The sequence below is a fragment of the Rhinatrema bivittatum genome, chromosome 4 (genome assembly GCF_901001135.1).
Source record: "Rhinatrema bivittatum chromosome 4, aRhiBiv1.1, whole genome shotgun sequence".
NCBI classification, from domain to species: domain Eukaryota; kingdom Metazoa; phylum Chordata; class Amphibia; order Gymnophiona; family Rhinatrematidae; genus Rhinatrema; species Rhinatrema bivittatum.
Window position 1 is genome coordinate 373,301,035 of NC_042618.1, and position 24,201 is coordinate 373,325,235.

The following is a 24,201-nucleotide window of genomic DNA, read 5'->3' on the forward strand; positions in this document are numbered from 1 at the left end:
CAGGTGAAAGTATCTGCATCTTGCTGAATGATAAGTTATAGGGGCCAATCAGCTTGGGAGCTTGCTTTTGTCATTGAGAGTTTCAGGAAGCATCTGCTTTGCGGCAGCAGCTGATTAATGGCATTAACCACTACTCTATTAACCACAGTGGGGGTATGATTTCTGACATCATTGTTTTACTGCTGCTGCTAGCATAAATTGAGTGTCCCCCATCCGCCTAAAACTGCGAAGGGCCCTCTCCTTGGGTTGGCAAGCCCACTCATGATTTGCTTCAACCTGTCAGGCAGAGGCTATGGTCACACCTTGGCTTGGCTTCTGCTTAGTCTTCATGCTGGATCTGCCTTGATTGTACTCTATGTAAAATGCAAAGTTCTACTGTGCAAATTGAAAAGGTGCTCAGTCTTAAAAATCCATGGAAACTACAGGTCTACGCAAGAAAGTACGATAATAAAAGCACTAAATGTTCACTGGAATTAGAACAACAAAATGAATAAAAATAAAGAGGTAAATATTATTTTAAAAATCTTTATTGTATTTCTAGCTGGTGCCATTATGCAAAAATATGTTTATTTCTTCTTACATGTTTACAAAAGGAACTTGGCTTGAAAGAATCCTGCAGTCACCATGTACAGTCACATATTTGCTACCACTGTGACTTTAAAAGAAGTGAATATACTCGATTACAGCTCCAGTATAATTTACAGGAATACAAACTCACTATGCATTGGCTGAGACCACAATTTTGTAAGTAATTCTCTTTATGTGGCAATATTAAATATCTGGCTTGGATAAAATCTGGAAGCATTTCCCAGTGATATTCATTTACAATATAAAATTCTCATATACAGATGAATAATAAGAGGGTTTTCTGGTCTTCTCTGTAGTTTTTAAGGCACATGGATATTTCCTTCAGTGTGTTCATTTTGGTCCCGTGAAAGGCATACTCTGCATCTGGTCATGGACTATCCAGGGATGCGAGATCCCTGCTTCTTCTGAGCACCTCGATCTTGTCCATAGACCTCCACCACATGAGTCCCACTCACTGTACATATCCTGCTACATCCTGACATGGCTTGTTTACCTGATACAATCTGTGATTTGTTTGATTTGGCCTGAGAATGGCACTCTCTGGAACCCATTGGCACTGTGATGTTTCTGGTCTGCGACTCTTGGCTTCTGTAAGTAATGAAAAAAAAAAATAGATCTACTTTATCCACACAGCCTGCTATTTCCAACCATTACAGGTCCATTTCAGTTTTACTAATAGTTCAGTGAATATTACATAATTTACCATATTTCTCTAGTATATTAAGTGATAGATCAGCTGTATGGTCCTTGGCAGGGCAGGGTGCTGAAGTACAACTCCATACATCCGCTACAGGAGCAAATAACCTGGCTGGGAAAAGTTATCAGCGATTTTCAAATGATGGTGCCTCCAGATGGATGACCCTCCAAATGCTTTTGTTACATAACTTCAGCAAAAATGCCCCGATAAGGTCCAAACCTGGGATGGGGTGGTGGAGCACGGGTCTGACACTTCCCTTATTGAAAATGACCCTGATCTGATAGGTTAAGAAAGCTGGAAGAGTGGTCGAAGATTTGGCAGCTGGGATTCAATGCCAAGAAGTGCAGAGTCTTGCATCTGGGGTGCGGTAATCCAAAAGAGCTGTATGTGATGGGGGGTGAAAGACTAATGTGCACGGACCAAGACAGGGATCTTGGGGTGATAGTGTCTGGGCATCTGAAGATGGTAAAGCCAGAAGAATACGGGGCTGCATAGTAAGAAAAAGGAGGTGATAATGCCTTTGACAGGTCCTTGGTGAGTCCTCACCTGGAGGACTATGTTCGGTTCTGGAGCCTGTATCTCAAAAAGGATAGAGACAGGACGTAGGCGGTCTAGAGAAGGGCAACGAAAATGGTGTGGGGTCTGTATCGGAAGACCTATGAGGAGAGGATGAAGGATCTGAATTTGTATACTCTAGAAGAGAGGAGATGCAGGGGAAATATGATACAGACCTTCAGATACCTAAAAGGTTTCAATGATGTATGAACCTAGAACATTTTCTGTTGGAAAGAAAACAATAGAACTAGAGGGAGACGACTCAAAACCAATGATAGGAAATATTTCTTCATGAAGAGGGTGTTGGAGGCCTGGAATGCACTTCCGGAGGAAGTAATAAAGAAGGAAACAGTCAAAGAATTCAAAGGGGCATGGGATAAACACTGTGGATCTCTAAAGGCTAGAGGATGAAAATGAGATAAGCGTGCAGGGAGGTAACTTGCTGGTATGGCAGTAACTACCTTTAGCAGAAGGCATGGAGATTACTACCCTACTCCTGGGGAAATTCTGTGCTACTGCAGAATTTGCGGAGAATTCTCCCTTTCCCACAGATTTCCTCCCTTGCCGAATCACAGATTTCCTTCCTCCTTGCCTAGCATAACAGTCTTGGCTTCACTGCCATTGAGACTGCTATGCTAGCCTGCTCGCCTGCCGGAAGAGAAGCATCACTGGAAGCGCACTGAGGCATCACGGCACAGGCAAGGTTCGCATGGAGGCATCGCACACAGACTAGGTCTGCATGGGGAACAGAGACAGCGCAGCATGGTCGAGGTTAGCAAGCTCCACCGCACGAAGGCCAGGACCATACAATTGGTGAGCAGGGAGAGAGAGTTTTTAGTGGGGCTCAAGGTATGAGGGGAAAGCAGGTGAATGGGGACAGGGGCAGAGGTTAAGGGGGGATTCGTATTTCCATTTGTTCTGAGCCAGAGGTCTGCAGCCTTTGACATGTGTGCTCTGGCACTAGATAGCTGAGTGGACTGACTTCCCCTGCAGAGGTTGCATTTAATGAAACATTTCCTGATGCGCGAGACCGGCCCCACAGCAGCTGTAAATGTTTGCTTAAATGCAACTCCTTCTGCTGCATGTGAGGCTTGGAGCTAGCTTCTTGATTCAGTAGCAGCGGAGATCTTTGTCTGCTCAACTGTCTAGAGCCATGGGTTGCTGCCCCTGGCCTAGAGCAGGTGGAGATGTGAATTCTCCTTTGACCTCTGCTTCTGTTTACCTCCTCTCACGCCACCCCCACCATGGTGAAAGAGAGCGAGGAGCCAGGGGCTGCCAGCGGCCCAGGCCCTGAGAGTATATGTGTGAGCCCGTGGGGGTGGGTAGGTGTCTGCCTGGGAGTCTGTGTATATGAGAGAGAGAGTGTGTGTGTGTGTGAGAGAGTTGTAAGTAGAGGGACAGAACATGTGTGTGACAGATGGTATGTGAGAGAAAGCATATGACTGATAATTTGCAAAAAAATGTGTTATTTTGACAAATAAATGTGCAGAATTTAGAAAGTGTATGTACAGAATTTTCAATTTGTTTGGTGCAGAATTTTCAATTTTTTTTGCACAGAATTCCCCCAGGAGTACTACCCTTAACCAATGTGCTTTAATGCAACTGCAACATTGCTCTCTGTCTCGACGGCAGGGGGAAGAGAGGAAATGGATTTAGACGACAACCGAGGGCCCCGACTTCCATGGTCTGGGATACTGTTACGTGGACATACGGGGAAAAAAGCTCAGGACTGCTTCTACAGCCAGGTCCTGAAGAAAGCATGCATGGGGGTGATTTGCTGGTGTGGCAGTTCCTACCCTTAACCAATAAGCCTTGATACTTTTCATGCAAATCCAACACAGCTCTCTGCTTCAACAGCAAGGGAAAAGGGAAATGGATTTAGATAGCAACCATCGAGGGCCCTGACTTTTACGGTCTGGGGAACTGAAGCATGGAAGTAACTTGCACAGAGCTGCAGTTACTACCCATCACAGAAGGCATGGGAATACTACCCTTAACCAATAAACCTCGATGCTTCTGATGCAACTGCAACATCACTCTCTGCTTCGAAGGAAAGAAGAATTTGGAGTCAGAGACAACCAACATGAGCCATGACTGTTTTTATAGTCTGGGGTACTGATGCACAGAGACTGTTTCTACAGCCAAGTCCATAAGCAAAGCACATCAAGCAAAATCTGGGGGTAACCTGCACGGCGTGGCAGATACTGCCATGGGAAGCTTTCTGGGCAAACTGAATGGGCCCCCATTGGTCCTTTTCTGCCATCATTTCTCGGTTTTAATGTTTTAACAGGGTCTGATCTGAAAAAAAAAAAGCTAGGAAATCCATGCATAAGCGTGGTTTCCACTTTCTTCTTTGGATCAGTTCTGGGGACAATGTATCAGTGAGTTGGTTTCCATAAACACAAGCATGATCGAAAATCTGCCCATGTGCTCCTCCACCTGCACCCACCTGTTGAGGAACTCTACAGCTGAGATGCGTTTTTCAGTTCAGGTGTATGGAAGGTTAGGGCAATAATGAACACTTGAGGAAATTGCTAATCCTAACTACAACAGGGCAGAGGGAAAAGGGAAGAAAATTCTTCTTTCAGCAGAGGAGGCTTCATTCCTAATGTATATAGTTGGAAAAGTGAGGAGCTGCAGTTAAAATGACCTGTGAAATATTTAAGGTTGTTTTTCCCCTCATATGATTAAAACACATGCACACCTTAATCAGATCAATATTAAAATCAGAAACAGTAGTACAGTATCTTCAGTTCTCTTGTCACTAAATGACCTTAGATCACACTTAAAGGAATTCACTTCAACGTGTGCTTTGAAAATGGGTCAGAAAATGTCTTACGAGCAGAGCAGTCCAAAGGATGAATGAGGCATCCAGCTGCGGACATAGACAGCATTAATCACTGCACTCTCTCAGCCAAGATTGAGCCCACACCATAGAGACTGAAGCTAAGACTGGCAGGAAAACCTCCCCAAATCTTTACCCACTCTGTTCTATGTTTTGGACATGCCTTACTGCAGAACAATAAAATACATCAACAAAGTAAAAAAAAAAAAAAGTCTGTTACACTGAATTCAGTTCCTGAACTTTTAAATTCTGGAATCTATGTTCAGACAATAAAATAAATGGGGGAATCTGTTTTCCAGTTCAGTCTTAGAAAACAGATTCCCCCATTTCCAACTGCAGCACCACCTTTGGATAAATTCTTATATCGGGCAATTAGAAAGTGCCACAACTTGCAAACACTCCAGCGCTTACCTGGTTCTCAACACTCTGCATTAGTACTCGATGGAAGGTGAGTATTATAACTTATGAGATGCACTTGTCAGATCATCCCCTGCCTGGCAAGGGTGCAGCTTCCTTTCAGATCAGAGAGCCGTGCCACAAACAGGCAGACTCTGTAAAAATCGTGGGAGAGCGGGTGTTCTGTGTTGAGTGCCCGCTCTCCCGACACGTGATTCTCTATTTAAAATAGGCCATGCGCTAAAAAGGAGGCGCTAGGGACAATAGTGCGTCCCTAGCACCTCATTAGTGGAAGAGGCGGCTGTCAGCAGGTTGACAACAGACGCCAGTAAAATTGAGCATCGGTTGTCGACCCGCTGACAGCCACGACTCCCCCCGCATCTTCGGAGGCGACATATTTTTTTTTTGTAATTAAAATTATGAGCTAAGATAAATTGTTACACCGAAGTGCTTAGTTTTCGTAGAAAACGTGTAACCACACCATGCTACCGGGTGAGCCAGGCTGACCTACAGCTGAAGCCAGAGAGCTCTGTCAGCAAACGACGGAGCAGGCAGACAGAAGGGGGCAGCGCGCCACAGCCAATCAGAACAGACTATCTTTGGTCAGAGCCGGTTGGTGCACGGCCCGTGGCCTCCTTCCTCTCTCCTCCGCCACAGCTGACCTGCCCCGTGAGTAGCAGAGCCGCCGCCTCGGGTCCCCAACGTTTCCTGGGTTGCTCAGATCTTAACGCCCGCCCTTGGGCAGGTGTTAATTTCTGAGAGTAAAAGTGCGGTTTTCCGCGCGCTATTTTTACCCCTTACAGTATAAGGGGTAATAATAGCGCATCTAAAACACGCGGCCAAACGGGGGCTAAACGGCGCCCTCGGCCGAGCGCACCGTTCAGTATCGACCTGAAAGTTAGTCAGGTTCACACTCTTGCTGGTGGCGTCTGGTATGAGAACAGCTCTGCACTGCACCTAAACCTTCCAATAAAATTGTTCGGCATGGCAACAATATACATACATATTTCCGTTTATATAAAGCATATACTTAAAACTTGATCCATAAAACATAGGGGTGCCATGCTGCGAGCACTTTTCACAATACCTAAATCAAAGTACATCCAATTTGAAACAACCGTCTTATTCCGATTTTACTTTTCCCCAGAATGCATGCATATTTAATGCCCTGGGTGAACATCTGGTCATTCACTCCTCCTCCCCCAACTTAACTACTTGCAGCAGCACAGTGCTCACTTCTTTGATAGTATTGGCTTTGGTAGGGCACACCCCTCAGCACCTCATGCTGGCATGATTTTGCTGCCCCCAAAATCTTGGCATGCTAGGTGACCACCTAATTTGCCTAATGGTAGCACCGGCCCTGCAAGGGGGTATTGTACACCGTGATTTACAGCAAAACTATTTGTTAAAACCCCAGAAACTTCGTCAGGGTAGGATATCATCAGGATTCCATTTCTGGGACTAAAACAGTTTGTTCTCTATGCTTTAATAAATAGTTTTGCTAGAAAATACTGTATGAAGTGCCTTGCTTCCTATATCTGCTGTACAAAGGCGGTTTCTCCCTAGCTCACCTCTTCTGCCGCCAGCTGCATCCTGAATCCTTCTGTGCTTGAAAGTATATCTAGTATTTCCTTGAAAATCAGAGATGAATACCCTTTTCTTTAAATTTCTGCCTAGGACATCTGCTTATATGTACTGTAACCGGTCACATTGGTGAGTGCTATGGCTTCCACAGTGTCTGCTTAAATGTCAGATCACTGATGGTTCATTAACCAGTGCCACTATACAGAAAGAATATGCAGAATGACCCTATTACCTCTAGATACTAATGGTCATGTGGCTGAGTTGAAATCCTGCTTCAGTGTGAGTAACAAGCAGATCTAGGACAAGCTGTTGAATAAGTCCCTGACCAAAACAGCCCAGCTTTCAAAAACCCTGATTTATTACGTTTTTCTGTGCATTCTGCACCTATTGGAGAAAAGCTTGGTAAGTCAGGCCTTGAGGCCCTAAGCTTGCCAGGTAAAACTTAGCCAGCAATTTTAGGGACATTTTCTAGCACAACCGTCTGCGACTGAAAAAGGAGCCCAACTCTCAGGGGCTAACCTTAGGGCTGCTATTTGGCCAGCTAAATCTTTTCCTCCCCTCCAATTGCACTAAAAAGTGCCTCCACAGTTGTCCATTTTTTTCAGAGGCTGAACTTAGCTGCATCCCTCCTCCTTAGTAAGCCTTAGAATAGCCAGCTAACCCTCTAAGCAGCTAGATTAGGGGCGGTTCTATAATGAGGCAGGGTGAGGCAGTGGCTTCAGGTGGCAAGATTTTCAGGTGGCAAGATTGCCCCCTGAAACATTCCTTCTACAGCCACCTCACCTTGACTTTATTATGCCTGTTCTAGGAATTTGAAAATGGGAGGGGGGAGGGGTTTGGATTGCCCTATCGGGGGATCAGGCTTCCCCCCGGTGGGCCGGTCGCTCCCAGCAAAGAGAAGAAGAAGAAGAGGGGCTGCTGGTGCTGCAGCCCGAAGACAAACCTGCAGGGTCGTGGCAGAGCCATCCTATTGTGGCCGGAAGACAGCCGTGCAGGCCCGGGAGAGAGGCCTGGAAGGCCGCAGCAGAGCCCATCCTGCCATGGCTTGAAGAAAGCCGTGCGGGGCTGTGAGCCACTGCCGGAGCCCAAGCCGGTGGCAGCAGAATAAATGAAAGAGAGACTGCCACCGGAGCCCGTGCCGGTGGCTGGAGAAAGTGAATAGAAGCCTAAGTGACAGCCAAGAGAAGAAGAAAGAAAAAAAAAAAAAGGAGGCCAAGGGCTGCCACCAGAGCCCAGGTCGGTGGCGGCTGAAGAATGGGAAAAGGAACAATGTGTGTGCATGTGTGTGCATATATGAGAAGGTTGTGTGCATGTATATATATGAGAAGGGTGTGTGTGTGTGTTTGTGTGTGTCTATGAGGGAGAATGCCTGTGTACATGTGTCTGCGTGTGTAAGAGTACCTGTATATGTATATATATGTGTGTGAGAGAGATTAAAGTTTGTGCACCTTTCTCCAATCTATGACAATCTCAGGAGGACTGCAAATCTAAAGTTCCCAGGTATGGAGAGTGGGAGGTGGGAGGTTTATTTATTTTAGCCTGGTTAGTTTTAATTGTTGGATGTGATGTATCTGCTGTTTTGAAATATTTTATTAGTGTTTGGTAATATTTTAAACATTTTTATACATTTTTAATTGGCTGAATTTATCAGTAGATTTGACCTTCTTTTTATTGGTATGTTTAATGTTTTATATTTCTTGATTGTGTTTGCATTGTTTATAGAGTTTGGCTTCTTGTGATTTCCAGTTGAATTTTTGTCTGCACCTTTCAATTTATATTTTATGATCTCTTTATTCTGTATTTGGTGAGAGTCTATCTGTGTTCTGCTTGTGACTGAGGCTTTAGGTATTCTGCTAGCATGTAGTTTCTGTGTAGGGATTTACAACAACCTGGCTTTAATCTGTTTTCCTAATAGGAGGTGTATTGGTGTTTAGGGCCTGATGTAATATTTGCAGTATGGCTTTTTCATAGGTTAAGTGCTGGCAATTATGATATGGAAGGCTTTCTATATTGGAAATTTAGTTCAGTTTTTCCTGGCTTTCTGTGGGCCAAGTCCACACCCAGTGCACTTTACCATAGGCCTAATACCATATGGGATCCAGTAAACTGCCTTGATTACTATGAGAATGGTAGTTTATTAAGTCTATTAAACTATTATTATTGAAAGTGTGTTTTTTTGCAGTATATGCCTATATGTTGTTGTAAGTAATATTTTTATTTCAGAAGATTGAACTTTGAATGTCTATTTTCCATATGCAATCTGCCATTTATGTTGGGGAAGTTAATAAATTTTAAAATGGAAAATAATGCCTAAGTTTTAATTATGTGGGGAGGGGAGGGAAGGGGGAATAAAAAGCTGTAAGGTTATTCTAGAGCATCTAATACCGTTTTATCAGCCCTGAGAGAGAGAGTGTCACACCCACAGTCTCCCACCATTCACCAACCTCTCACACCCCCAGGAGGCAGATCCTGGAGAAGGGTGGGAGGTAGGGATTAGGGAATGGAGGAGTCCTATTTCTAAACCCAGGAGGTGGGGCGGCCAAAGGCCACCCCATCCCATTAAACATTTCTCCAGCGCCCCTTACTGCGGACGCCGAAGACTGAGAACAAAAACAATAACAGGCCCAAAAACTGAGTGGTTAGAGCAGTGGGCTGCAAACAGGGGAAGCCAGGGTTCAAATCCTATTGCCATTCCTTGTGACCTTGGGCGAGTCACTTCACCTTCCATTGCCTTCCCCCTGCCCTGGCCCTCTGTGATTTCACCTGCACCGGACCATGGGGGGAGCCATTTCATCCTTTGCCACAGGCAGCAGATTGCTTTGAGCAGCCCCTGAGCTAGATCCTGCCAAAACATCTACTTTTTAGTGTTCAGAACATTTTACACACAGCAGAGTCCACAGCATTAACCGCAGTATGTTCCCCCCCAAATTAAATGTACAGCAGCTCAGTGTCAGGGCAGCTAAATACATAGAAACATAGAAATGACGGCAGAAGAAGACCAATTGGTCCATCCAGTCTGCCCAGCAAGCTTCACACTTACATCCTCACTGCCAGCCATGAAGCCAGCACCGAAAGGCGGGGGGTGGCCCGATATCTGATAGGAGACCTTGGAGGCCCCGCTTCTTCCATTTGAAACCAGCGCCACAGATACCCGAAAATGCATCCGAAGGAGAGCCATGATAAAGCCCAAACTGGCAAAGTCTCCCTCTAGACAGAAATTGGGTCCCTTGGCAGCTCTAATATCTTTATTTGGAAAATGTCACAGCTCAACCTGTTCAGGTGACATGAAGCTAGCGGGGCTGGATTTACCTTTGGTGCACCCTTAGGTACAGGAGCAGGTGCTTCCCTCTCTGAAGTTGCAGGAGTGGGATGAAAGGGAACTTCCCCCCCCCCTTTAAAACTGTAGCATTAGGGTAAGAAAGGGGATTCCTTCCAAAAAATGCATCAGAATCAAAAGGTGCTCTAGCCCCCTTTCTCCAGGCAATCCTCTCTTCCCTTGGACCCATCCCCTTCAGAGTACATGGTGCCCTCTGGGTGCAAGATGCCCACTCTGTCTAATGGGAAACCCTGTCCTGGAACCTGGTGGTAGCCTTATTTGGAGACTGTGTGTAATATTGCCATGATGAAACTAGCCATGGGCAGGCAGGCAGTGCACAGCAGGTAGTGTATATACTTTGCACTACAGCAAGAAAGCAATGCTCCAATTTAACGTAACCTTTACAAAGGTGAGCTCAATTATCATTCTTGGGAACGTCTGAACCCTGCTCACCCTGAGATTTCTCAAGATTAGCGGGGGGGGGGGGGCAGCCATTTATCACCATAATTAATTATTATTCATATATTCATAATCATTGTTTTAATCACTAATATTCAATTCACTATTATTCAATCAATATAATCAGTATCAATATTTAATATTAATCGTTCATTCATCAGGCAGGCCAATGAAACCCTGCCCAACCCACCCACCCTGAGGTTGAATGTGTGCACTTACTGTAGTGTGTGTATATATATATATATATATATATATATATATATATATAGTCATCATGTTTACCTTTATTAGTTCTCTCTCTCTCTCAGCATGAGATATGTGGAAATAGTGGTGCCCCGGAGATTTTAGCGTCCGGCCCGGAGACCCGGAAATTTGTCTAAATTTCCGGAGTCTCCGGGCTAATTCCGGAGAGTTCCCAGGTATGTCAATGACTTCATTCTTTTTCTCTGCTCTAGGAGACCCAGAATGCTTGGACTGCACCTCCTAGCAATTCTCCAGGGTTTCAAGAGAGCACCACAAACCTCTAGCACCTGAGGCGTGAAGACCATCATTGTCTCCAGTTGGTCACTGACTAACAGGGTTATCTCCTGAAGGCTGATCTTAAATACAGACTCAGAGAGTGAGTTGGGGTAGGGGGCTGGGGGTAGGAGATAAGAGGTTTGGGCTTTTGGATACTTGGAGCAATACTTGGACAATAAACATTGTCTTTCCTTAGAAGATTCAGATCCTGGAGCCAAAGAAGGCTCTGAGACACAGAGAAAGCTCTCTCTTCTTCACAAGGAGAGACCACTGAATTACATTTACTGACAATACCTGACTTTGCAGGTTGTGCCGAGATTTCTGTTGCATTCTCCCTCTGGGAGCTGTACCTAAATCAAAAAAAGTTGTGCCAAGTGCAGCAGCTTCTGAGATTAAAATTAGTCAAAACAATTTTCTATTTCTTTATTTTGTTCCTTTGGAAGGGACTTCGGTTGTCTGCACAGTTACTCTATGGTTCTTAATCTGATTAATCTTTCTGTAGTCCTAATGACTTTAGAGAAATTACAACTTTCACCTTCTTGGGATGGAGCTGAAGGAAGACAGAATGTGCCTAAGATAGCGATGCATAAGCAGCTGTGGTTAACAACTTACAGAAAAGCACCCTCAAGGCTGCACAAATGTGCCACACCCAATATTGTCTCCTAATCAATGCAGCAAGTGAGAGAGCTTCATCTTACACCTATAACCGTGGGTGGGGTTTTTAACTGGGGTCTCCCTTTCTACAGTAAAGCGTCATGCACTTTCAGGTGCAGTAGATGGCTACAGCGGGTGCAAAATAGCAGCTTATAAACCCTGCTGCCCTTCTGTCCAGATAAGCTCTCGCCCCAGGAGGTTACATTCTTTTTTCACTTTTACCATGCATCTCATGCCTGAAGCTAGAAACACACCGCAAAGAGGCCTTGAGCGGAAATTAGTTAGGGGAACAGCTGCTTCCTGTTGTATTTGGTAACAAATCATTCTCTCTTAATTAGAACAAAAAGTATCCCTTCTATTCCAAATCATTCAATATGATCCTACACAGTTCTGTGCTTCTGTATAGCGGGAGGGGGTTACCTGATCTAAGCAGCTCAGCCTGCCTAATTAACTGCTATTTAACAAAGAGCAATGGCTAGAGAAGGTCTCTATCTATGCCCCCAGCCCCCTTTCTTTTCTAAGTAAAGAAAGATTCATAAAATAAAATTAATCCTAGGTGTATTTCTCATTTTGCAAAGGAATGGAAGAATTAGGTCCAGTAATTTTCATTACTTTCTTTATTGGAGTGCCTTGAATAGCGATTTAGTGTGATTCAGGGTAAGGCAGGGTCTTAGCAGGTTTGACCTATTTAAAACAGGACCAGCAACAAAGATGTAGTAGTCCATGAGCCTTTGATGATATCTGAAGGAGGAACCTGCAAGGTTTTGTAAGTTCACTGTTTGCCCTATAAATGGTTTCAGAACCTATGGAGATTTCAGGACCAGAACAGCTACATTATGGGTGAAACTAAACAAATGCTGAGGTGGTGTAGGCCACATCTGCTGTTTGGACAGAGAAGGATGAAGAATCTCCCTTCAGAAGCCTCCTCCATGTGCTTATAAAACTTCAGTCCTAACCAGGCGGCCCTGCTCCATCTTCACTGCGATGATGGAGCAGGGCCGTCTCACGCGATCATTTTGCCTAGTAGCTGGTAATCACTTAGTACTAGCGACTGGCCCACTGTCACTCCCAGGGTTGTCAACTATCAGCCACAAAAAAACAAAACAAAAAACCCCATCGCCATAAAAATAAGTTCATGTCAGTAAAAACATGAACAATGGGGCCTATGTCTCAGGTGGTGTGGGCTCTGGATCTTTGAGGCAGCAATATTTATGCCTGGGTGAATAAAGGGATGAATCGCGACGTAGTCCAGCCAGGCACAAAATAGTGATGATAAAATACATGGGGGAAAAAAAAAAAAAAAGTTAGGCTGTCAGTAAAAACCTGGAAGGAAGACGGTAAGAAATATTGCCATGCGTTGCCAACCCTGGTTGCTCCTCGTGCATTGCCAGTGAATATGAACCAGTCCTGGTCTCTCCAGTCAGCACAGGGAGCTCCTGGGGCTGAGGGGGCAGGCCAGGACTGGTTCCCCGGAACCTGACCAGAGCTGACATGGATGGAATCAGACGGCGCAAATCACAATAAGAATGCTCACTTGATTTTAATCCCGTTATTACATCTTTGCTTGACAATTGCTTCACAGCACAGAGGAGATGGCTTCATCTTTGCTTTTAGGATACTGGGGCTAATCTGACGGTGTTTTGCAAAGGGAGCCCGGCTGAAAAAAGCAGCACATCTGCAGTGAGATTCTAGCCAACGTTGAGAAGGCTTCTGTTAACAACCTTTTCCTTGCTGGCCCACGCACCACACAATGGCCTGTCTGTGTCTTTAAGCAAGGGACCGATACGGCTACAAGTTTTGCTTTTGTTTTTTCTTTCAACTCCTCTGGACTTCCAGCTCAATCATTTGAAACCACCAGGGAATTTTCCGCCCTCTCCTAATTTACTCCAGTCCAGCCATCGCAGTGACAGTCCTCGGCCGGGAGCCACGCACCAGAGTGCGCTTTGGAACTCTGAAATCAAGGGCCCCAAATCAAACTATCAGCTGTCACCATATGTCTCTTCCAAAGGGCTGTGAATTCTTCCTCTGCTGCATCGCCAGCCCCAGCTGGCACAGGAAGCAGATGACCTGACCCAGGAAGTGAATCCAGGTCCTCTCAGCCACTGGGCCAATGCAAATCTCTTTATGAGCGAGTACATAAAGTCGCTGAGGACATGAAAAGTAGAAAATGTTTGGAAAAGGCAAGAAATAATAGAAAATAAGACAGCTATAACCTGCTTGACTAATTATCCTAGTTGTTGGGAGTGGAAAGGACAATTGTATGACGCATGTAAAATGCATGTACCGGGTTTCTTTCTACTACCATTCCATGGATGGTGACTTGTAGCAGAGTCCCACAGAGACACCTCCTGGCTTCTTCTGGGTTGATTTCAAAGATCTAATTTTCTGCAGATTTTAACTGAGCTCTCCCCAGGCTCCATGAACTTGAAGAAAAAGATATATTACCTATCTATATCAGCAGAAGCTCTGTGTGTGTGTGTGTATATATATATATATATATATATATATATGTGTATACACACACTTTTTAAATATTTTTCTTTGACTTCTCTTGTCTAGCACCACAGCTATGGGTATGATAGCCTGAGTTAAATAATTGCTTTTTCCGCTACTGTTCCTGCCGAAGAGATGCAGACAGACCTGGGCAGCAGTAGGGTATTTAAGCCTTGTCTGCTCTGTGCAATTACAGCTCATGATTTATTTGTTGACTGCTGCTTGCTGGTGTCTGCATTACACCTCCACAGTCAGCACTGATCATATCTCTTCTTACTGCTAGCTCTTTGCTCTGCAAATTAGGCCTGAACAGATGAATCAAAAGACTCCCTTTGAAGGTTTCTGGAACTTTAACTCCGATGAGGACAAGAACCTGTAAATCTATGTGCTACTCAGAAAGGGTACATCGTATTATTTAAGAGACCCGCGTCTGAGTGCATGGCACCTGTGCCCTGGTTAAAACCCCCCCAGATCTCTGCTCTGGTGTGTTGGGAGATTAGGGAGGGGATACGTTATTAGAAGGCAGGAGAAGCTGGGTATGGTCAGTGTAGCTTTCTCCCACCATGAGCAGCAGGTCACTTGTTCAATCCTAGCCCAAGAAGCAGGATACAACACTGCTTGCCTTTCTCCCCATCCTGAGCTGAAGGGTGCAGCTTGCCCTGCTAACAATTTGTGATTTGATTTCTGCTGATGATTCAGCAGGCTCAGATGCTTGCTTGCCCAGGCCTGCTACTTCCTTGGCCTCAGAGATCCTCTTGTTTTAGTTTTTGGCTCAAAGGCTGAGCATGGGCCCCAGGATGGCACTGGAGAGCCCAGCTGCACTGGGCATTTACTGACTCTCTCCTCCTGCTTGTGAGATTTTTGGTCCCCCTAGTTTCACTCGGGCTGTCACAGACGTGCCCACAGCACATGTTGTCTGCTCTTCTGCTCCCTACTGCATCCCCATGGAGAGGCTGCAGCTCACCACTCAGCTTATTCCTGCCTGGTGTGCAAAATCTTGCTCTAGACCACAAAGGGTCCCTCTCTTCTGCAACTGAGGCAGCATTGCTGCCAATGGGCACTATTCCCATCACCACTGACGCTCCAATGAGGTTATCAGGGACACCAAAGGCCAGAGATTGTCTCACATGGGAAGCTCTGGAGTCCATCAGTAGCTGAAGTATACACCGTTGCAGCGACAGATCAGGCTATATTTTCCTGATTTTTTGTCATGGGACACGATTTTATGTATCAACTGTTGCCTTAGGGTTGTTCTTATGCTTCTTTCACCTATTTATATAATTATCAGCTAGGATACTTGCCTGAATTCTTTACTCACCATTCTTGTCACTGTTATATGTATTTAGGGTTCAGATAAGTTGCTATGTGTGGTTCCTTGTAGTGCCAGGCAGTGATGAATTTAAATCCTACTGTGCTGTTTTCAGGCATCATCTTTGCTGGGGGGGTTGGTTGACTGAGGCGGAAGACATGCTCAATATAAAGAATACCACTGGAAATTTTGGGTATTCCGAGGCGTATACCTTTTCAATCTTGTTAAATTAGAACCAGAGCATTTTGTGTTCCAGACCACCGTTGGCCCTCTTATGGGGCATGTCATAAGGGCACAGTGCAAAATGCTCCTTGCTACTGCTATACTAGCTGTCCTAATAACATCGATTGGAGGCCAACTGTTACATTCAGGGTGGGGGGGACACAGTTAAGGCCACCATAATCCTTTGCTATGTCCAAGGGCAGCATGTTTTGCATGACCTAACAATGCTCGAGCATAGCAGAAGCGCATCACTGTTTTGGTCAGCGCTCTGTCATATGCAAACAGAAACAGTGCAGCCACTCATCATTTGGCCTCTGGCACCATATTATATCAACATAAAACTAAAACTTACCTGCCTTGCACCCATAATGGTACATTTTCAGTAGGGAGTCTCACTGGCAATGTATACCCGTACTTTTCAGCCCACACAAATCCAGCATTGCTTATTTTATTTATATTCTGCTTTTCAGGCACTTCAAAATGGATTACCTTCAGGTACTGTAGGTATTTCCCTGTCTCCAGAGGGATCACAATCTAAGTTTGTACCTGAGGCAATGGAGAGTGAAGACACTTGCCCAAGGTCCCAAGGATCGGCAGCAGGATTTGAACCCTGGTTTCCCTGGTTCGTAGCCCACTGCTCTAAAACACCAGGCTACTTCACCACATTGTGTTTGACAATCAGTTTACTATTTTGGCTAAAAGTACTCGTGGTAGTAAATGATGATGTAAAGTATATGGCTTTGCGGCAAACCTATTTTTTTTTTAAATTTCTCTCTATGTGCATAGTTACTAACCATTTTAGTAAAGCTTTTGATATGGTCCCACTTAGGAGACTCGTGAACAAAAAGAAGCTTGGGAGTGGGGGCCAAGACAATGGCGTGGACTGCAAACTGGAAGACTGACGGGAGACAGCATGTGATGGTAAATGGAACCTACTCTGAAGAGAGAACGGTGTTAAGCGGAGTGCCACAGGGATCAGTATTGGGACCGGTTCTGTTCAATATCTTTGCAAGTGACATTACAGAAGGGATAGAAGGTAAAGTTTGTCTATTTGTGGATAATACTAATATCTGCAACAGAGTGAACATGACTGAATGAGTAGAGAGGATGAGACATGTTTTAAGGAAGCTTGAACAGAGGTCAAAGGTATGGCAGCTGGGATTCAATGCCAAGAAGTGCAGAGTGGGGTGCAATAATTCAAAAGAGCTGTTTGTGATGTGAGGTGAAAGATTAATGTACATGGATTGGGAGAGGAATCATGGGGCGATAGTGTCTGACTATCTGAAGGTAATTAAGTAATGTGACAAGGTGATAGCTAAAGCTAGAAGAATGCTGGGCTGCACAGAAAAAGGAATAACCAGTAAAAGAGAAAAAAAAAAAAGGGAGGTGATGATGCCCTTGTACAGGTCCTTGGTGAGGCATCACCTGGAGAACTGAATTCACTTCTGAAGACCGTATCTAAAAAAAAAAAAAAAAAAAAAAAAAAAAGAGACAGGATGGAGGTGGTCCAAAGAAGAGTGACCAAAATGGAATGGGCTCTGTATTGGAAGACCTATAAGGAGAGGCTGAATGATCTGCATATGTACACCCAGGAAGAGAGGAGGTGCCGAGGAGACATGATACGGATCTTCAGATACCTGAACGGTTTTAATGATACACAATCGACAAACCTTTTCTGATGGAAAGAAATAAGTAGAACTAGGGGTCATGAAATGAAACTCTGGGGGGATGACTCAGAACCAATGTCAGGAAATATGCCTTCATGGAGAGGGTGGTGAATGCCTGGAATGCCCTTCCAGAAGAGGTGGTGAGAACAAAAACAGTCAAAGGGGCATGGGATATACACTGTGGATCCCTAAAGGCTAGAGGATGGAAATGAGGAAAAGGGTTCATTTGTGGGTAACCTGCTCGGTGGCGATTACTATTCTTAACAATATGCATGGAGATTACTACCCTTAACCAATAAGCTTTGATGCTTTTGACGCAACTGCTCTCCGCTTTGATGGCGTGGAGGGAAAAGGGGAATTGGATTCAGAGGACAATCAAATGGGCCCTGACTTTCTCAGTCTTGGGTACTGAAACGCAGACATAAGGGAAAAAGAACAGGACGGGTGCTACGGCCAAGTTCAAAAGCAAAACATGTCAAGCAGCAATGTTTGAATTTTTAAGACGGCTCCTCACTCAGTAAAAATGTTGCTTGTTAATATATAAAGCTTGGGGTAACCTGCACAGCGGCAGCTACTACCATAGGAAACTTGCCGGGCAGACTAGATGGACCATTTGATCTTTTTCTGCCATCAGTACTATGTTACTATATGTTCTAGGGATGTGAATCATAACGAATTGAAATATTGTACGATATTTCTTAATTTGTTATATATCGGTTAAAACAAGAAACGAACACTTTTTCCCCTGAATTTTCGTGAAAATCATTTTTCCCGTTAGCACACTAACAAAAAACAATTATTTTTTGTTACTTTTTGTTAGTGCGCACTAAGCCGAAAAATGATTTTTTACTAAAAAAAAAAAATGCCGATCCGCGGGAAAATGAGATTTTCCCGTGGCTACACGAATCCAAAAGCGCAAACGATCAGGCTCCCGATGCACATCCCTAATATGCTCCACTCTCGACAGAATGTCTCTTTTTCAAGCAGCCAAAAACATGTGCCTTCTTTCTGGTGACTAAAAGTCCACTTAACTGGATATGGTCAAATTAGGCAGGTTAATTCTAATTTTCCGAGCATAAAAGGAGCTAAACCTTTGAAAAACGATCTCACAGTGATTGGTTTTCTTTACAGCAGACTTCTTCACAGGAACACCCAGATCCAAGTAACACACACACATACATAACCCATGGCATTTTTAATAAGCTTACCTGCAGAAGCCTTGGTTATCGTAGGCCATGGTGACCCATTCATCAAATATGGCTTTATTTCTGAGTTGTTTATTATTATTATTATTTCGTCCTTTAAAACCAAAATAAGCAGCTTGCATATTTTCCAATTCTTCACACTCGAGCTGATGCCATAATTGCATATCTCTGTCAACAGAGAAGAGATTAAAAACTAGTAAACAGAGCAGCAACAAAAGATGACACCTGATGTGACATCTGCAAGAATATTATACATACATTAGTACAGATCTATAGGAATTAGACTTCTTCAGATGTTATTATCTCTAACTCTATACTTTCAATCAAGCTAAATACACTCACACATATGGTGCCTGAATTCTAAAGGTTTTTCATCAATTTGCACCTATGGAAAAATCTTGTATTACTCAGGCAGATGGCTCCTTATCTAATACCTCAGCTCCACAAATAAATCTACGAGGAAACAATGGCCAGAAGTAGTGACCCAAAGACATTTATATAGTTAGGTCCAGATGATGCACAAGGAGATGCCAAACACCTCATAATGAAAGGTTGCAATTTTAACAACAGTTGAAGAACGGGTGTGAATATACATTTAGAATCTCTCTCATCCTCTAAGAGCCGCACAAGAGAGGCCAAGAAAAAAAAAAATGTAAGATATTATACCAATTTAAAAAATGGACTTACACACCTAGGTCTATTTTGAAAAATTGTCCCACCAATTTACCTGCACACAATTACACCTGCTATTATGAGCGTGTGAAAATCTTCATGCAGACGCTTTTGAAAATTCAATAGTGTGCACATAACTGCAAACCCCTCCCTAATTCCACCCCTGGGAACACCTCCGCTCAGTCCGAGTAAGCTGACCCATGAACAGGACATATGCACGCAAGATTACCCACAAACTGGGTGGGCAATTTTGTAGAAGGTCATTTCTGTGAGTAATGTCCTTGAAAAGTACCTTCCTTAGGGTTAAAATAAATCCCTCCTAAAAATTAAAAAAAAAAAATAAAATCCCTCTTGCCCGAGAAACCTCAACACTGTTGTCCAGGCACAGCCCTGAAATTCACTTCCCATGTGCAGTCCCCAAACCTTAGTACATATTTGCAGAGAGAACCCCCAGAGAAAGTCCAACACTGGAGCTCTTAGCATGTGGTAGGCATGCGCTGTGCCTGCATGTCTTCCAGTGCACTTCCTTAGCTGGGCACAACATTTGTGGTGCCACCCTTCCAAATGATAACTGGATGCTTGAATGGTTCAATTAGAACAGGGACAAAAAGGGCCAACAAGAGTATTTCATTGCCCACGTATGTAAGCTCTTCCCTGGTTTTGACTTTTTGTATTTTAAAATAAAAATACACCAGGATGCAGTCAGAGTCTTATCATCTGATCTTCATGGTCAAAAGTTGTGTTATAACAATTATACATTAAACATTGAAATTGGTCATGCAGAATGATATTAGGTGATACAGTACCATACTGGCATCTTCAAAATTTAGGCAACTATTGCTGGTATAAGGAGCATGCTATTCCAAACTATGGTGGCAGTGGGGACAAGTAGCTTGTCCATTGTTCATAGACTCATGTGATCATAGCCCATCATATGACTGACATTCTTGCAAGATACAACAGTGGTTTGCTTGTGCCTTCTGCAGCTCACAGCACCTGGTCTTCCCTGGTGGCTGCCCATCCAGGCACTAGCCAGATCTAACTCTGCTTGCTTCCCAATATCTGACAAGTCTGGGCTCACCCAGGGCAGTGGAGGTGGTGATTTTAGTGCTTTAGTTTAATATCCCTAAGGTCGGAGTAGGATACCTTTCGTGAGTTCTTCCAGGTTCTTTACAGCTGCCAGCAGTCAGGAGACACTTTCACAGTATGCATAATTGTGGAGCAGTGTGAATAACCCACTGTGATCACCAGATGTCTTGTAAGATAGAACTGCTTTTGAAGTCATCATGCCCATGTGACATCATAATATCAGACCGTATCAGTTAAATAACCAAGGTCTTGCCCTCTTATCACAGCAGCCAAGAAATGATACAGGGCTGCTGCCAAATCCCTGCATCAAAAGAACACAGCATGTGTACTTCTAGCTATAATGCAAAAAAGCATCCCCGGGTTTTAGGTTAGGGGAGAACAGCCTGCGCACCTGACATTTTTAAAAAGATGTGCGCTAGTTTATCCTCTTCAGCTGCCCACACAAGATAGTGGAAGCCCTGTCTACTTTATGCTAATTTTTGAAAAGAAGCTATTCATATAATTTCTTTTTGATAAGTAGATTAAAGCAAGCATGCTAAAAAAGCATCCATGTAAGTTGCAATGACCCAGGCTATCTGAAAAATTTGTATTTATTTTTTATTAAATGACTCCTTACCTTCCTGCCTTCCTCCGTTCACTTTTCTTAACACACTTGATAAGACAACAGGTTAAAAAAGCCATAGACATCAACAGGATGATGGCGCAGCTTACGATGGATGCGATGACTGCCACTTTAAATCCAAAAGTCTCATATTTGGAAATTGCTATTAATAAAAGAACACAAAGATGGAAATGTTTTAAGTCCCCCTCATGGATTTTCATTAAATTCTGCTTCACTCGCCATGCTTTAGACTCTTGCTAGTGATAATAAAACTAACATTTAAGCTGATCTTGCAATAAACCATGTTGGGTATGCTGGCTCCTGTTCAAGCTAAGGCTGTCATGAAGTGGGCTATTAAAATGCATTCTATTAATAACTTAGCAAGGAATTGTTCACAAGAAACTTGTCAGAGCAATTAATCACAAACACTCCCACCAGCAGAGCAGGAGCTGGAAGGCAGGTATCAGGCAGACACTCTGTCATGACAACAAATGCAAATGACAGTGAAAGTTTTCTAATCAGGTGTGAACAAGGATATCCGCCAAACATATGGTGTGAATAACCGGGAATGGTTTAAGAAGAGGCCTTCTGTTGGGGAATATGTCTCCACAAAACCATTCCTCGTTTTTTCATCTGTGGGGGGGGGGGGGGGGGGGGGGGAGTTTTCTTGTGTATCTGATCATGTTCACATCTAGCTGTTTAAATAAAGAGCTAAAAAAAACCCCAAAACACATTTGTTTTTAAATTTGCTGTTTTAATTATGACACAAGTAATGAAAACAGAGTAATCAGAAGGACCGGGAGCACTGAGCTGTTCTGTTAGTCAGGTCTGAACATTCTGGACTCTTTCAAGAGTCAAATCAGAAGAGCTGCTCTGGAACTGGAGCACAATGATGCACCAGAACACCTCCAGCCAATCAGATGCGACGGATGCCACAGCATCAGTGGCTTTTCACAGGGGTCAACGACGTCAGAAAGGTACCTCGACGGTTACAATCAAATCCAAAGGGCAGCCTGAGAAGTTGATTTAACACCACCACATCTGGTTTTCCATCAGGAGGGCAATGACAGAACCCTGTGGGGAGCTTGATGGCCTGAGCCTGTGCACGGTCTCTCAAAGGGAAACTCTCCATGGAGACTGCCCTTGGAAAGGTTTAGGCTGGGCGCCCACTCGTTTACTTTGCACGTGCATCGGCACTTGAAGTAGGCAGAAAATAAGCACCCGAACATATGCACGGGGATTTCAAAGGGAAACTCCTAGCCCAACTGCGCCTCCCGGCACCATTCAGATCAGCATGGCTGACATCCAGCGCACATACATTTGGTCTCCTTCATGGAAGTGGGGGTAGGGAGGAAGGATTGGAGACAAGCAGCCCTGTTTTTATGTGGGTAAACTTGTATTTACTGATATAAAAAAAACCAAACAAAAAACAAGAAAAAACCTGATTATTGTCCCCTCCCCCACCCCCAGATGTACTGTTTATTCTCTTTGTTCAATCAAGACTTTGCCATTTATGAGTCACAAAACCATCTCATTTCACTCATGGTCAGTGAGAATAAACCTTTTACTAATAGGGAACCATAATTATTTACATTCAGGCCGATTCAGTACAGTGCGCTCCGACTGAGCGCACTGTTAGCCTGCCCCTGGACATGCGTTTTCCCTTACCCCTTATTCAGTAATGGGAGGAAAACGCGCGTCCAACCCGCGGCACCTAATAGCGCCCTCAACATGCAAATGCATGCTGATGGCCCTATTAGGTATGCTCGCGGGATACAGTAAGTAAAATGTGCAGCCAAGCCGCACATTTTACTTTAAGAAATTAGCGCCTACCCAAAAGGTAGGCGCTAGTTTCTGCCAGCACCGGGAAAGTGCACAGAAAAGCAGTAAAAACTGCTTTTCTGTGGACCCTCCAACTTAATATCATGGCGATATTAAGTTGGAGGTCCAGAAGTGTAAAAAAAGTTAAGAAAAAAAAAATTAAAATGGGCCGGAAAACCGGACGCTCAATTTTGCCGGTGTCTGGTTTCCGAGCCTGTGGCTGTCAGCGGGCTCGAGAACCGACGCCGGCAAAATTGAGTGTCGGCTGTCAAACCCGCTGACAGCTGCCGCTCCGGGCTAAAAGGAGGCGCTAGGGACGCGCTAGTGTCCCTAGCGCCTCCTTTTGCCCGTTTCTACCGCACCACCTAATTTGCATACTGAATCGCGCGCACCGGCGAGTGGCCGGTGCGCGCGCCGGGAGAGCGGGCGTTTGTCCGCTCTCCCGCGGACTTTACTGAATCGGCCTGATTATGAGGTGCACCAAGGTAAAAGTGTTACAAATATTGTCCTTACTTAGGTGCTTTAAGGCTTGGCTGTTAGAAACTACTTCACTCATGTCCATACTAGCTTTCATACCACTGGGATGAAATCTGTAACACTGTTCTCAACATGGCTGCTCCCAACTCACGGGCACAACTCTTTGATACTTTGTACATAGCTTGAAAAGCTCATGGTGGGTATAGTTCTCCAAGATGTACGCTGAGGTAAAATGAACTCTTAACATTTTTTTTTTCTTTAAAGTATATAGCATCAACTGTTACTGCTAGCCAAAAATGGGAACGCTGGTTTCAATCCTCAACCAAATGCTGACTGCTGTACCCTGCTGCATCCATGTTAATACTGCAGAACCTTTTAATGCTTCATACAAAATGCATTTCCATAGAAATTCCCGGACTTTTATTAGCTCTTCTGAAATGACTGCTTTCTATAATTCACGTGTCATGCTGCGAGCTTTCTGTGAGAATGACAGCTGGAAATGTGGCAGGGAGCTGACACCTGCCACCTTCTATCTATTCTCAGGAAGGAGCACAATTACATTCTTAGCAGCTTGTGCTTCACGCCAGTGGCTCCTCTGAGAAAAAGTTGACTTTCTGGTGCAGTGGGCACTGGTCTTTCAACTCATGGGAAAATTGCCAGGTTCAGGACTGAGTCTCAGAAGTCCAGAGTTAAATTTTTTCTGCACAAGGGAATTCGCTTTTGGTTGGCTTTATAGGAATCTTCTGATCGATAGCATTAGGGTTACCCTTTCAGCTGCCCCTCTTTGAGATGGAGTATTTTTCCTGGTGGGAAAAAGGATATTGGGGAAGTGCTTTTCAGTTACCTCTTTCTAATTGCCAATTATAACCTATATACAGCAACATTCAGTGACATCCAAAATATTGTGTACAAGAGTAAATCTCCTTGAGATAGCATCAAATACATTCTGAGCTAGCCTGAACACCTGGGTTGCAGCATAAGTACAAGTGCCAGATCTGTGGGTACTTGACCACCCCCAATATTGGCTCCTAC

At 44.2% G+C, this 24,201-nt stretch overlaps 1 protein-coding gene across 2 annotated transcripts in view; it reads right to left on the reverse strand.

The window, feature by feature from the left end:
- Positions 1 to 509: 509 nt before the first annotated feature.
- SUSD3 (sushi domain containing 3) overlaps positions 510 to 24,201 on the reverse strand; it is a 74,039-nt gene continuing 50,347 nt past the window's right edge. For both annotated transcript variants that reach the window (XM_029600866.1, XM_029600867.1), the window contains exons 3-5: positions 20,887 to 21,034; positions 18,513 to 18,677; positions 510 to 1,176 (exon numbers count right to left, since the gene is read on the reverse strand). In XM_029600866.1, the coding sequence (XP_029456726.1) occupies positions 963 to 1,176; positions 18,513 to 18,677; positions 20,887 to 21,034 (527 nt within the window). In that variant the 3' untranslated portion in view covers positions 510 to 962. The remainder of the gene's footprint in view (positions 1,177 to 18,512; positions 18,678 to 20,886; positions 21,035 to 24,201) is intronic.